Source organism: Mus musculus, chromosome 8 (assembly GCF_000001635.26).
Source record: "Mus musculus strain C57BL/6J chromosome 8, GRCm38.p6 C57BL/6J".
In the NCBI taxonomy this organism is placed as follows: domain Eukaryota; kingdom Metazoa; phylum Chordata; class Mammalia; order Rodentia; family Muridae; genus Mus; species Mus musculus.
This window is the reverse complement of record NC_000074.6, coordinates 33,515,650-33,529,099: the sequence shown is the minus strand read 5'-3', so window position 1 is coordinate 33,529,099 and position 13,450 is coordinate 33,515,650. Positions and strand designations below refer to the sequence as shown.

The 13,450-nt window shown below is 41.0% G+C and overlaps 1 protein-coding gene across 6 annotated transcripts in view; it reads right to left on the bottom strand.

Annotated features, from left to right (window-relative positions):
- The window catches only part of Tex15 (testis expressed gene 15), a 75,815-nt gene extending 63,404 nt beyond the window's left edge, over positions 1-12,411 (bottom strand). For 2 of the 6 annotated variants that reach the window (XM_006508975.2, XM_006508979.2), the window contains exons 1-2: positions 11,673-11,859; positions 1,801-1,876 (exon numbers count right to left, since the gene is read on the bottom strand). In XM_006508975.2, coding sequence (XP_006509038.1) covers positions 1,801-1,803 — 3 coding nt within the window. In that variant the 5' untranslated portion in view covers positions 1,804-1,876; positions 11,673-11,859. The other 4 variants (XM_006508976.3, XR_378774.2, XM_006508977.3 and 1 more) reach the window with 4 other exon arrangements.
- Positions 12,412-13,450: the final 1,039 nt, after the last annotated feature.

Below are 13,450 nucleotides of genomic sequence, written 5' to 3'. Positions count from 1 at the left end.
CCTGATGGCATCACATCCCCCTGGAACTGTAGTTTCACACAGTTGTGAGCTGCCTGATGTGAGTGCTGGGACTCAAACTCACGTCCTCTCTCTCTTTCTTTCTCTCTCTCTCTCTCTCTCTCCCTCTCTCTCTCTCTCTCTCTCTCTGGAAGAGCAGTAACCAATGAGCTATTTTACGAGTCCCAGATTAATGCTATTTAAAAAGACATCTAAGGGAGCTAGGGAAGTCTATTCTCCTATGTGAGGATAGCGTGAAATGTCGTTTATGAGAAAGGAGATGCTCATCAGACAAGAAATCAGTTGTTGCTTTAACTTTGGATTTTCCAGCTATCTGACTTGTTAGATATATATTTAAAGACAGTCTCTTTATGTAACTAAGACTGGCCTTGAACCTAAGACCTCCTGCTTCAGCCTCTTGAATAATATAGTTACAAATATATACTGCCACAAATGGCTGAGAAATACATTTCTGTCAGCTATGGGTTACACAGTTTATGGGATATTACAGCAGCTTAAACGGAAAAAGTTTAATAAATATTTACCATCAGGACAAATATTTGCATACTCTGAAAGTTGACTCTATGTTATAAGATGCATCCCACATGTATCCTATTGAAAAACTGTAGTGATATGTAAAAGTGAAGTCTTTGTGTCTGGCTTTGAGTGAAATGTTTCAGCAAAGCTCCTGCTATTTGGTTTAATAAGCAGAGGCTGAGAATTGTTTTGAGACTATTTGAACCTTGAAGAAATGTTTGTCTCCCTGGACAGTCTGCTCTTGGTTCTATGTGAGAGCTTGCAGACATACAAACCTTGGTCCTAAGACACTCCTCTTTTGATTCTGGCTAGCCTTGGTTAAAGGGAACTGATTTGTGTGGGTCGTCTGCTCTCTTGGGCAGCAAGGGCAGGATAACTGTGGTGGTTGGAACCTTTCCCAGCTCCAATTAATTTTTGTATAATGACTGAATGAAAGTAACTGGAGTGAGCTAGTCGGGGTCAGTCTTTTTTTCCAAGAAAGAAGGCTGAACCCCTCTTCTCCTTCAGAAAATGAAGGCTTAGCATCTTAGTGAGCTTCTCTCTACTGTGGCACCTATGACCAACACCAACCATTGAAAAACCATTCGTAAATTAGAATCAATCACCTAAAGAAGTTTTTAAAAAGTCATCACAGAACTGTAAATCATAGTAGCAAAGTCATCACTTGAAATACTTACCATTGGGAACAAAACACCCTGGGAAGGAGTTACAGAGACAAAGTTTGGAGCTGAGATGAAAGGATGGTCCATGTAGAGACTGCCATATCCAGGGATCCACCCCATAATCAGCATCCAAACGCTGACACCATTGCATACACTAGCAAGATTTTATCGAAAGGACCCAGATGTAGCTGTCTCTTGTGAGACTATGCCAGGGCCTAGCAAACACAGAAGTGGATGCTCACAGTCAGCTATTGGATGGATCACAGGGCTCCCAATGGAGGAGCTAGAGAAAGTACCCAAGGAGCTAAAGGGATCTGCAACCCTATAGGCAGAACAACATAATGAACTAACCAGTATCCCGGAGCTCTTGTCTCTAGCTGCATATGTATCAAAAGATGGCCTAGTCGGCCATCACTGGAAAGAGAGGCCCATTGGACACGCAAACTTTATATGCCCCAGTACAGGGTAACGCCAGGGCCAAAAAGGGGGAGTGGGTGGGTAGGGGAGTGGGGGTGGGTGGGTATGGGGGACTTTTGGTATAGCATTGGAAATGTAAATGAGCTAAATACCTAATAAAAAATGGAAAAAAAAAAGAAATACTTACCATTCTTCAATGGTATCTAGTGTCATAGCGATATGCTCAAGACTGAGCCCATGCACGAAAAACAGTAACGGAGCATCTATTTAAAACAGAAAGAGACAGAATGTAGAAAATTATTGTAAAAGCTCCCTGCTAAGTACCTCCCTAAAGTCCTTGTGATTTGATTTTCCCCCCTCTGATTTCTGCCTCCAGCTTATTTTGTGTTCTCCATATTGTATCTCAAATCTCTTCTTTTTTTCTCATCTTTTTCTCTTCCCTTCATACAGTGTCATCTGCTGGTGAAAATCCAGTCAGCTCACCATTTATGTATGCACCTTCTAATGAAATAAAATGACATTATGACAGTGGACAGGCTTGCTTTAGAGTTTTTACATATAACAAACCCACTAAACACTAAGTACTGTTACTTTTGTACCAAATTCATGGGAAACAGTTATTACACATGATATGCACAGTGTATGTACTTTGTATATATTAATGCCTCATTTTACCTTCTCATTATCAAGAAGACCAAACACAGACCAAGAAAGCTAAAAGAACCTGCTTTACTCAACTGGCAAGTTCATTTTCAGGTTTAAGCTTGCTGCCTTAATCTGGATTCTAAAGCCAGTACACCATCCCAATGCTGGCCCTACATATTATCCTATAGCATTTAAATATTTGGATTGACTGTATTATGGAAACATTAACAGCTATGATTAGTTTCTATCCTTAAATATATATTACAACTAGCTCTGTATACAGTAACTCAATTTTGACATAAGGACCAACTACTAACAGACTTTAAGACTTACTAAAAATTCTACAGTTTCTCTTCTCTCCAACTTAAACCACTCAAGAAAATTGATATTTAATGCACATGTTGTAAATCAATTTTCAAAGGAAAATACTGCTATGCATTTAAGACTGCTTTACTATGTTGTCTATGTCTTATTCAAGTATTTTAATAAAGTGTCCATGAGATCTAGAAATGTAAATAGAGACAGCTGGACAAACCTAGCCATGTAATACTACAGTAATAAAAAAGAGACTGGTACATGAAAGCAAAAAGCCAGGGCAGGCACCATCACATATGGCAGTTTGCAGTTCTGGGGAGGTGGAGCAGGAGTTCAAAGCCATCCTTGGCTATATGCCAAGCTCAAGCTAGGACAGCCTACATAAGACCCTGTCTCAAAAACAGAAAGAAATTAATAACAAAATGCCAAAGAATTTGGGAAGTAGAAGTACTGAACAATTTAGTAATGGTCAGGCCTCACTATCACTCACAAAGCATAGCAATAATGGTCTGAAATACTTAGTATTAACTGTATGTGTGATACAGAACTATAGTTTGATGGCTTTCACTATTCCACAATCTTTTACATTCTTCATTTCAACTTGGGCCTTGAAGAGTTACTACCACAATGAAAAGTGTGTCCCTGTCCCCAGTGAGATGGTGACCCAAGAATACTCTATCAGAACGTTCACAAATGCATCAAAGAAGTGGACTTCATGAGGCATGCCCGCTTACCCTCCAAAGAGATCTGAAAATTTGTCAAAGATAATACAAAGTAGGACCTAGCTCACACTAGATTGTGCGCTATTGTACAGAAAATATAATGAGGATCCAGATTCACAATCGGCTTTTACACTTTGGGTAATTTGTACACTAGGAACCACTTTCAAAACTGTACAGGCAATAACTAGCCACAAAAGGTCATATAAAGTTGTCAAACTGGAATGGCAGAAGAATGGCAAACAGAACCCCTTGGACAAGAAAGAAAAGAACCAGGACAATGCCAAAATGGAATGACATCAATTACAGGCTGGAACAAAGGAAGTTAGTTCTGGTTTGGTTTAATCTATCCACAGATTTGTGACATTTATTCTGTTTTTTTTTTTTTTAAAACAGCAGACAATGAACATATGCTGAGTGTGGTGGTGCACAGCTACAATCTCAACACTCTTCAGAGGCTGAGGCAGTAGGATTGTGAGCGCCAAGCAAGCCTGAACTATTAAAAAAAAAAAAAAAACCCAAAACCTACCACTGGATAAAAAGCCCTAAATCCAGCAATGCCTTTTCCCTTTACTATGTCTATTTCCAATTCCTTTTGCAAATTGTGGACAAGAAGAGAAACACAGTAATATAGTATAGACATATATTTAAGCATGAAATTATATGGGGAAAATTAAGTATCAGGTGAGAAGAGGAAAAACAGAGAAGGTAGTCAGCATGGTAAATGTTAAGTGCAGAGCAGATTTCATTTAGATGCAACTATTTAGGTCAATGAGATGCAAATCAGTTTTTAAAGAAGTCTCTGTCAATAAAAAAACTGCACTAACAAATACCTTTTGCTGCAGGATATTTGAACATACTGTGAACCCCAGAGATTGTTACTTACTAAAAAACCTTATTTCTAGGTGTGGTGTGGTTTAACCCTTAGCACATATCTTTAATCCCAAACAGTGAAGGTAAAGTTAGTTTGTAGAAGGAAGCAGCCATGTGACAGAGAAAGTGACAAACCAGAGAAATATTTGACAGAATAAGATATCCCCACCTCTCAAGAGAAGAGGGAGGAAAGGGAAGCTACTTGAGGGAGCAGCACAGAGAACAAGAAGAGGAGGCAGTATTCTTGGGACAGTTGTACAGAACAAGCTAGACACAGGTGAAGACTAGAGAATGAGGAGCTAGAAGATCACAACTGCTTGACAGAGACAGCTTGAGGTCAAGCAGAGCAGTTCCAGAGAAGCCAAGAGGGAAGCCAGATTGAATTCAGTCATCATGGAGAGGATTTTGAGCCAGAATAGCTGAGTTGACAAGCCAGTCAAGAGATCAGAAAGAACTAGGAACTTATTCAGCAGTAAGTCTCAGAGGCCTAGATAAGATTGTAGGGGTGCTAGAAGTTTCCAGGATAAGGCCTAGGTTAGCAGTAAGCTTCCCAGAGGACAACTGAATCAGTTACTTTTACAACTTTTGAAATCTACAAAGGCACAAAATTAGAGGAAAATGCTATCTGAGGGTTAGGACTGTAACTCAGTGGCAGCATGTTTGCCTAGCATGTGTGAAGACCCAAGTTCAATTCCCAGCACTGTTTAAAAAGAGGTGGTCTTGCAAGATCTGTAACTGCACTCAGTAGTCACTGGTTATGTAAGTAAGCACTGGGACCTAAGAAGTACATTAATGAATGAAATCTCAGGTATCAGTGAAATCATCTGAGGTAGGTACAGACTAGTAAAGGCAGCTGTTTTCAATGATCCCTGACTGGCAACATCACACCTGGGAACTTGTCTGTACTATGAATCTAAAACAAACCTCCTGAACTTAAAGGATGGATGCAGCAATCTGTGTTCTGAAAACTTCTCCAGGTGACGGTAACCCAGTGCTCAGACCTGCTAGTCTGAGAAAGTTCTGAAGAAAGCATCAAGACACCTAATGAGAGCCCCACACCACGTCAGTGCTATCTTTTAGCCAATATTAGTAGCAGGAAACAAATTTCACTTTTGGGTGCAATGCTACTTGAGGAAGAAACAAAAAAAGCAAGATGAGGACAGGCAAAAGACGTTCTGTTCACTTCACTTCACTACTACCAAGCAACTACTTGTTCCCAATTTGGAAAAGAAGTGCAGCTACACATCTTAACAACTGCTCACTCATGCCACATGTGTAGTTATGTATGTACAGAATACACGAGTAATTAACTCTTTATACTGATGTGACACACTACTAACACAATAAATCTGTGTTTTGCCCTCAGTTCTTTTCATAATTTGTAGTGATTAAAAGGTTTCAACTTTGTTTTAATGTTTCATACTATATGGATGAATGTCCCTTAAATTTTTCCGGGCAAGCTCTCCTTCAGGGATACGCACCTAATTATACAGGTCAAGTGAGAATAAAGTTAAAAGTAATTTGCATGCTTAAAATCTGTCCCAAGAGCCTGGGCCATGGGAAATCATACTTTCAGTCCGGCTGCTTTTCATCAGGGGAGTAACTACCGTTAAGGGGCCCCCAAGGATTACGACTCCCTGACTTTCTTTCCCTTTGGAGTTTACAACCTTTGGTAAAAACAGATCAAGTTCCACAGACCTAGAAGTCATCGAGGCTTCAGAGTAAGGTGAGAAAAAGAGCTAAGTTCATCAATCAATCCTCTACTTCTCGTTCTTCTCCAACCATATTGAATGGGCAAATCCACCTAGCTCAACTGAAATACAACCAATTCCAAAACAAGAATGATCACCTATGCTACCTACCTTTTATATATTGACACTATTTTATTTTGAGCCCAAGTATTAATGACAGCAGATGTGTTCCTCTAAGGTACTGGGTTAAGAACACAAATAGAATAAACGAGGGCCTCAGAATGTCACGTCTTGTCTTTTCCACAGATAAAAGCAGAGCTGGCTACTTGGTCAAGGTCCTAAGTATGACATGGTCTAGATGAGTGTGTACAAAGTGAAGGTTTGCTGTGCTGCCAGGCTGTGAAGGGTGGAAAGGTGGTCAGATAATCAGAGCCCAAACGAAGTGCATTCTTTGCTCAGCAGATGCAAATTATACCGGAAAGGAACTGGGAATTATTGTAAAGGCACAGGGATAAGATTAGTGGCTAATTCCTCTCGGTTATGACACTTTTTAGAAGACATTTGGGAAATACAAAGAAATAATCAGATGATTAAAGATAATGACTGAACTTTCAAGGGACTAATATAAAACTCCTGGAAGAAAAGAACAGTAACAAGAGTAGTTTATTTAATCTTTGTAGAAAATCTATCAGATACTTTCCTGCACAACAAAATTATCTCTGAAATATGTCACATCTAAGAATCCCATTATCATGTTAATCAGTATAGAAAAGTAACTACGCAGGTGACAAGCTTCTAATGAGAGCTGACCAGTCTGGAGGTGACCTTTCCACTATCGTCTGCTTTCTGGTTAAATGTACTCCTTAGTTTGCCTTTAATGCTGATCTTTAATCATCTCCTTAGTTCTTTGTATTTCCCTAATGTCTTCTAAAAAGTGTCATAACCATGAGGAATTACCTACTAATCTCATCTCCGTGCCTTTAGAATTAATTCCCAGTTCCTTTAAAATATATTTTAATCTGCTGAGCAGAGAGCAGACTGTTTTGGGCTGTGCTGATAACTTTTCACCCTTCACAGTCTGGCAAACAGCACAACAAAACTTTACATCTTACACTATTCTGGGCCACCTCACTTCTAGGGCTTTGACCAAGTAGCTAGCTAGCCCAGTATACAGAGTAGCTCTTGCCAGTCAGGACATCTCTCTCTTTTTTAAACAGGAAGTTATCTTTCTCACTCACCTTTCAGTCTGCTGAAAAAACTGAGATGGGTTAATTCAGAACATCATGATGAGATGCAACCTTCCACACCCCATTTCTCTCTAAAGGGATCTCCCTAGGAAGTCCAAGCTGTCCTTGAACTGGCAATCTTTCTGCCTTGGTCTTTTGAGTTTTGAAATTACAAATGTATACCCCTCCACTCCCCACACCTATGCAAAAAATAGTACTTAATTTTGTAATGAGTCAATGCTTAGAAAAACCACTAACACAATTATATTTCCTTAATTATCAAATTCTGTGTCTTTCTCAAGAATGAGGTAGAATGGTCACTTAAATGATTTTAAGTGAATTTAAATTTACCAACCTTCCTTCACATCAGCAATAATAATGTAACTCATTTACCTACATCTAACATTATATTTGCCTTAAGATTCTATGTGACTCCATTTCACAGTTAATAAAACTGAGGCACAGAAAGATTATAGGTCTAACTGGGATAGGCATGATGAATCTGTAAAGCTTTATCTAAGTATGCCCTTCTGCTGTCAAGTTGCTCCCTATTCCTGTGACTGTGCCTAACCCTACTCAGGATGGACAACTTAAATAAATAAAAACACCATTGGTGGGTTACTAGGCTTAGACTTCCCTCACCATTACTCTCCTTTCACTTTCCGTACACAAGCAAAGTTTGTTTTTAATTTTATGAGAGTGGTCCACCCTTGTTTTGATCAACTAATGACATCAAATTATAGTAGCCCTCCATATCCTACTGAGAAATAGTTGCTTCTATATTTTCTTTATGTAGTTTTCACTCATTGTTTCTTGCTAAGATCTTACATTAAAAGTTTAGTGAACTTGAAATGTCTTTTTCATTAAGTTTTTCCCTGCCAGCCTCAGAGGAGAGAACACTGCCCCAGCCAACATAGTCAATCTCAGCAGCAAAGAGTGGACTAATGGGAGCAGCAACAAATTGGCAGTCACAGCCTAGTTATGTATTTAGTTCTGACACTATCTAGCTAAACTGAAATGTCTTCTAAAAACAACCTCGTTCGCTTCTATTGCTCTTCAAATTTGTTTTTGGTGGCGGAGGGGGTGGTTCTCAAGCTTCCTAATGCTGAGACTCTTTAATATAGTTCCTCATGTTGTGGTGACTTTCCCCCAACCATAAAATTATTTCATTGCTGCTATTATGGATCATAATGTAAATATTTTTGGGGACAGAGGTTTACCAAAGGGGTTATGACCTACAGGTTGAGAACTAGTGCTTATCGAATGTGGATAAAGCCATACATTTTATTTTAACAAAACCCAACATGTTATCTTAGAGGCCTTTCAAGTGTTGGGGCTCAGGAAATGATACCCCACTGTATGGCACCCTGACTTTGAGTACTCTGAACCTGAGACTGAAAGGCTTCACAAGGGAAGTTTCTTCCTGAACTTCTCTCATGACCTGTCTCCCATCCTTTCTTCTAAGGAAACAGCTCAATGAAACCAGTCCATCCTTCCTATGACTTAAATCCAGTCTCCCAAAGCAAGCCGGAAAGTACATCGTCACTTTCTCCCTTCTTTAAAGACCCTTATCCCCAGAGATAACCCTGTGTTGGGTTTTCCTGGCAACCATCACCACCACACATCTTACCCTTAGTCTTTATGACTGATTAAGACTTTCCCTGGCCCTCTGTAATGTAAAGCTTTGATTCAGTCTGGTTAATCTCTGAAAGGCTTCACAAACCGGTCATTACAGCACCACAATGCTTACAATAGGTGAGGAAAAGCATACCCACAGTAAAACAAGAACCACCGAAGCCCACTTGCCTCAACCCAAAGATCTTCTAGATAGAGGAAGACAATGGATCCTGATAACCTAAAACTGCCATTCAGTCATTCTCATTTAGTCTTGATTCTCAGTCTAGAAAACCACTAGTGCTAACAAGCTTATAAAAGAAATAAAGTTTTAAGTTAACTGGCAAAAGGTAATTCCACCCTTCCCACCCCACCCCCTCCCGCCCTGCCCTCCTGGGGCAAGTAAGAGAGAGTGAATGAGTGTGTGCAGTTTCAGATTTGTATCCTGACAAGCTACTCAGCATTCGATCACAGTTTCTTAGTCTTCATTTGGAGGTATGGTACACTACACCTCTCAGAAAGACTGAGAATAAAAATATTTTTGTCGATTTTGTGGCTAACAGGCACTGAACAAAACTCTCCAAAATGAAAACTAAGTTCATATGGATAAGGATTTCTCTACATCAATTAACTTATACTAGTGAAAACAGCCACTCCAGCTTAGTCAACCGCCCCCCCCCCCAGTAACAGAAACCCCTCCACCCCCAGGAGCAGCTAAGCATTAATTTCAAAGGGCAGTGATTACAAAGACTTTACTGATGGAGACTACACAGTACAAGGATATAGAACTGCTACCAGATTATAGAGGACTTTCCTTACAGGCATAGTTGTTCTACAAAGGTAAGTATTACAAAGCAAAGCTAAGTCATCTCAGGAAAGCATTTTTAAACACATCAACTCAACAAATAAAATACCGATGTTCTAGAAATACCTGCTGAACAAAAAGTCCATTTTAAATAAAAATAAGGAGGTCATTTTCATCTTTAATATATAATCTTTATAGATTTCAAACAAAACTAATCACAAACACAGAACATTCAGGGACTGGAGAAATGATCAGATTTCTTTACACCTAACAGTGCATTCAGGCACTTCAATAGACTAAATCATCCTTCAAAAAGGCAAGCATTCTGAAGTGAAGGCGAAAAGAAGTTGGAACATAGCAAAAGCACACTGAGTACACTTATCAAAAACAAAACAAAAAAACCAAACCCTACTAACTTTCTAACGCCAGTCTTCCAATATTGTGAAACTCTGGCCACTCACCCCAATGTAAAGAAATCATAGTCCAGGTACCATTACTTATGCTTTTAGTATAATAAAACACAACTTTATACCTGAAAAATCCCAAGCAGCCTAGTTAGTATAAGGACAAAAAAAATTTCAAAAGACCCAAGGATCACTGAAGTAAAGGTATAAAAATGTTTTCGCACACTGTAAAGTAAAATATGGCAAGATATATGGTGCACATTAAAGTGTGAGCTGCTCGAATTAGGCATTTCAGGAGAGGATGAGCTACTTGCTTATGAATTCTTCTTTAGAAATCTCTTAACAAAAAATTCACACAGACGTTCAAGGTGTTAAAACACTTTCCCAGCAAATGTGATTATCTTTATCATCATAGAAGGCTCAGACTTTTAAAATGTCTGATTTTAACTGTTAACAGTTGAGTTTAAGGGAACTGGTGAGTGAATATTTATTTATTTATCTATCTATTTATCTATCTATTTATTTATTTATTTATTTATTTATTTTTGCAATTCCTGTCCTTGATCACCTCGAAAGCTTTGATTCAGAGCAAAACAAAGCAAAAGCCTGTTTTTAACTGTTACCCAGACATTTTAAAAGTCTGAACCTTCTACGATGATAAAGATAATCACATTTGCTGGGAAAGTGTTTTAACACCTTGAACGTCTGTGTGAATTTTTTGTTAAGAGATTTCTAAAGAAGAATTCATAAACAAGTAGCTCATCCTCTCCTGAAATGTTAACAGTTAAAATGCTTTCTCCTCCAAACAGCAACGGATTATATGTATGTGTGTATACACGTATACACACACACACACACACACACACATATTCATTGTGTAGCTCTAGCTGACCTGAAACTCCCTCTGAACACCAGGCTGGCCTCCAACTCAGAGGTCTGCTTGTCTCTGCCTCCTGAGTGCTGTGCCACTATGCCCAGCTAGATGGCTTTAAAGATATATTTTTAAGTGGAAAAAAAAAAGGGGGGGAGGAGAGCTTTTGGGGTCGCTGTTTCATAATTTACTTCTTTTGTTTATACAACATGTTTTGATCATTTTCTCCCCTCCCCCCTAACTTCGTGTGAAACCTGGAAGCTTTTAAACATAGCCAAAATCTGAAATTATTTTCGAAACATGAACTGAACAAGTTCTTCGAACGTGTACTACTTCTACTGTCTGCACAGTCTTAAAAAAGAACATTCCAAGTTGTAAGCAGGCGATGGATACGTTTCTGGCAATCTATATTATACCCTGAGGTGGTACCCTATTCACCAGTCTCCCCTCAACAGCACACACACACACAAAGTTTCACACTGCATGCAGCTCACACCTCACAACCGGAGGGCACTGTGGCATCTTTAAAGCCTTAGAGTTGCCAATACCGTCGGCCTTTTCCGCTTTTTGGAGCACCACTGCCTAAAGACTCCCGCTCCACACCCCAATATGGCCAAAACTCAACCAAGGAGGAAAACTGTCTTAGACGATCTGGTTCAGCCGGGCCAAGTGACATCAATCTAATTCACCTGGGAAATCGACTCTTTCACATCCACACCACTACCGGACCCTCAGGTGACAGACAATATGTTAACATCCAAAGAATGGACTCAAAGCATCGTGGACCACGAAAGCGAAGTCACTCACAAAACCTCCTCTCAGCTCTGGCCACCGCACCTCAGGAGCAGAGTCGGCAGCAGGAGACTGGCTGCGACCGCCCCGCGCCTCTCCCCTACCTGGGATGGTCCGCGCGCGGGCGGGCGTCCACTGGCTCTTTGCAGCGAGGCCGCGGGCAGCCGGAGCCCAAGGACATCGTCCGGGCAGGACGCGGACGCGCGGCACCCCGTCTCGTGAGCCGCTTCGCCGGGCGAGCCCCAGGTGGCAGCCCGCGGGGGCGGAGCCTCTGTGAGCCCCGCCCACCTCGGGGACTCCCGGGGCGCAGCGCGGGAAAGCCAGCAGGGGGCGGGGGAAGCCCGGCCGCCCCCCCCCCCCCGCCCTGCTCCGCGCATGCGCAGGTGTGGCGCCCCCCCCTCCCCACGCCACCTCAGTGAGGCCCTCGGAGCCCGCATCCCCCAACCCCCGCGCTGAGGTGAGCACCGAGTAGAACGCGGCCTCACACCTTCTTCCACAGAGCGCCAGGGCGGCGGCCTCAGCACTCGACGCTGGGGAGGAAATCCGGAGTTCAAGTCCAGCCTGGTCCACAACTAAGCGAGAACTCCTGCTCCTCAAATTAATAATAATAATAATAATAATTAATAATAATAATAATACCACTTCCACAATTATCTGAAACCTGCTAACTTTACCTCCCTCCCATCCTCATCCACCACATCCTTCCACAAACCTGGAGTTACTTCATCCCTCTGGCGCCTTGGAAGTCAGTGCCCAGCTGGAACATAAAGCCCTCAAGCTCCTCTCGCTTCTCTGGAAAGTTCAGGAAGGCGGAGGACACTTATATACCGCCACGCGCGCACGTGCAAGGGGTGGAGCCGGGGCTTCTGACTGCGCTTGCGCAGTAGGAGGACTAGACCCCACCCCAATCCAGGCTTGCACATGCGCTGTTGGAATGGTACTCGTTCCCTAGAGCAGGCTGAGGTAAACTCTTAGTGTGTATGCCCTCTGCACATAGTAGGCTTGCAGGGAATTATTAACACTGGCTTCTGATATTATTTTAATAAAATAGATGGGTTGAGAGGGAAATTGGGCCACAGGGCCCAATTTTGTGACAAAACTTAACAGGCTTTGGATCCCCTGAGGATGGATGGAGCGACTGGTGGTCTGAGCCGCCTGACATGCGTGCTGGGAACTGAACATGGGCCCTCTAGGAGAGCAGACCTGCTTAGTTAAAGCCTGAGCCGGTAGTCAGCAAATGCATCTGTGTTTCAGGGATCTGAAACAACGATATTTTTTAAATACTCCTTGCATTCAGAAAGTGAAGTCTCCTTTACCTTCTGGCCTCGTTGGAGGCTCTTGTGGATCACAGAATCCAGGTCCTCTGGATTCGTCTGGGCAAGTCGTTTAGATTTAACTTCACATCTGTAAGCCTGAGAATTTCTGCACTATACCCAGGCAGAAACCCCAAGACACGGGGCGCAAAAGATGTACTGTGACATCTCTCAACAACTATTTATTATAAAACAAAATTAAAGTATGTGGCATGAGGTGGTGTCTTTAACATTTTGGACTATACAAGGGTTTCACTTTTACCTTTTCTGAAAGTTTCAGCTACGTTAGGACACCCAACTTTATGAAAATGGAAATACTTGCTTTTTTTTTTTTTTTACTCTAATTCCAGGTGAGTAAAGAGGTGTAACGTTCATCAGATCTTAACACCTTTCCAAGTAAATACTAAAATCTATTATATTTGCAATCCTATAAATTTTGTATCTCTAAACATTATTTTAAGCTCCAATCTTACTCTGTATAATTCTATTGTTCATCTTAATGATCTATTTTGATACTAAATAAAAGTTCAAATTTATTTCACATTTACTTCTCCATTGGGTATTATTTC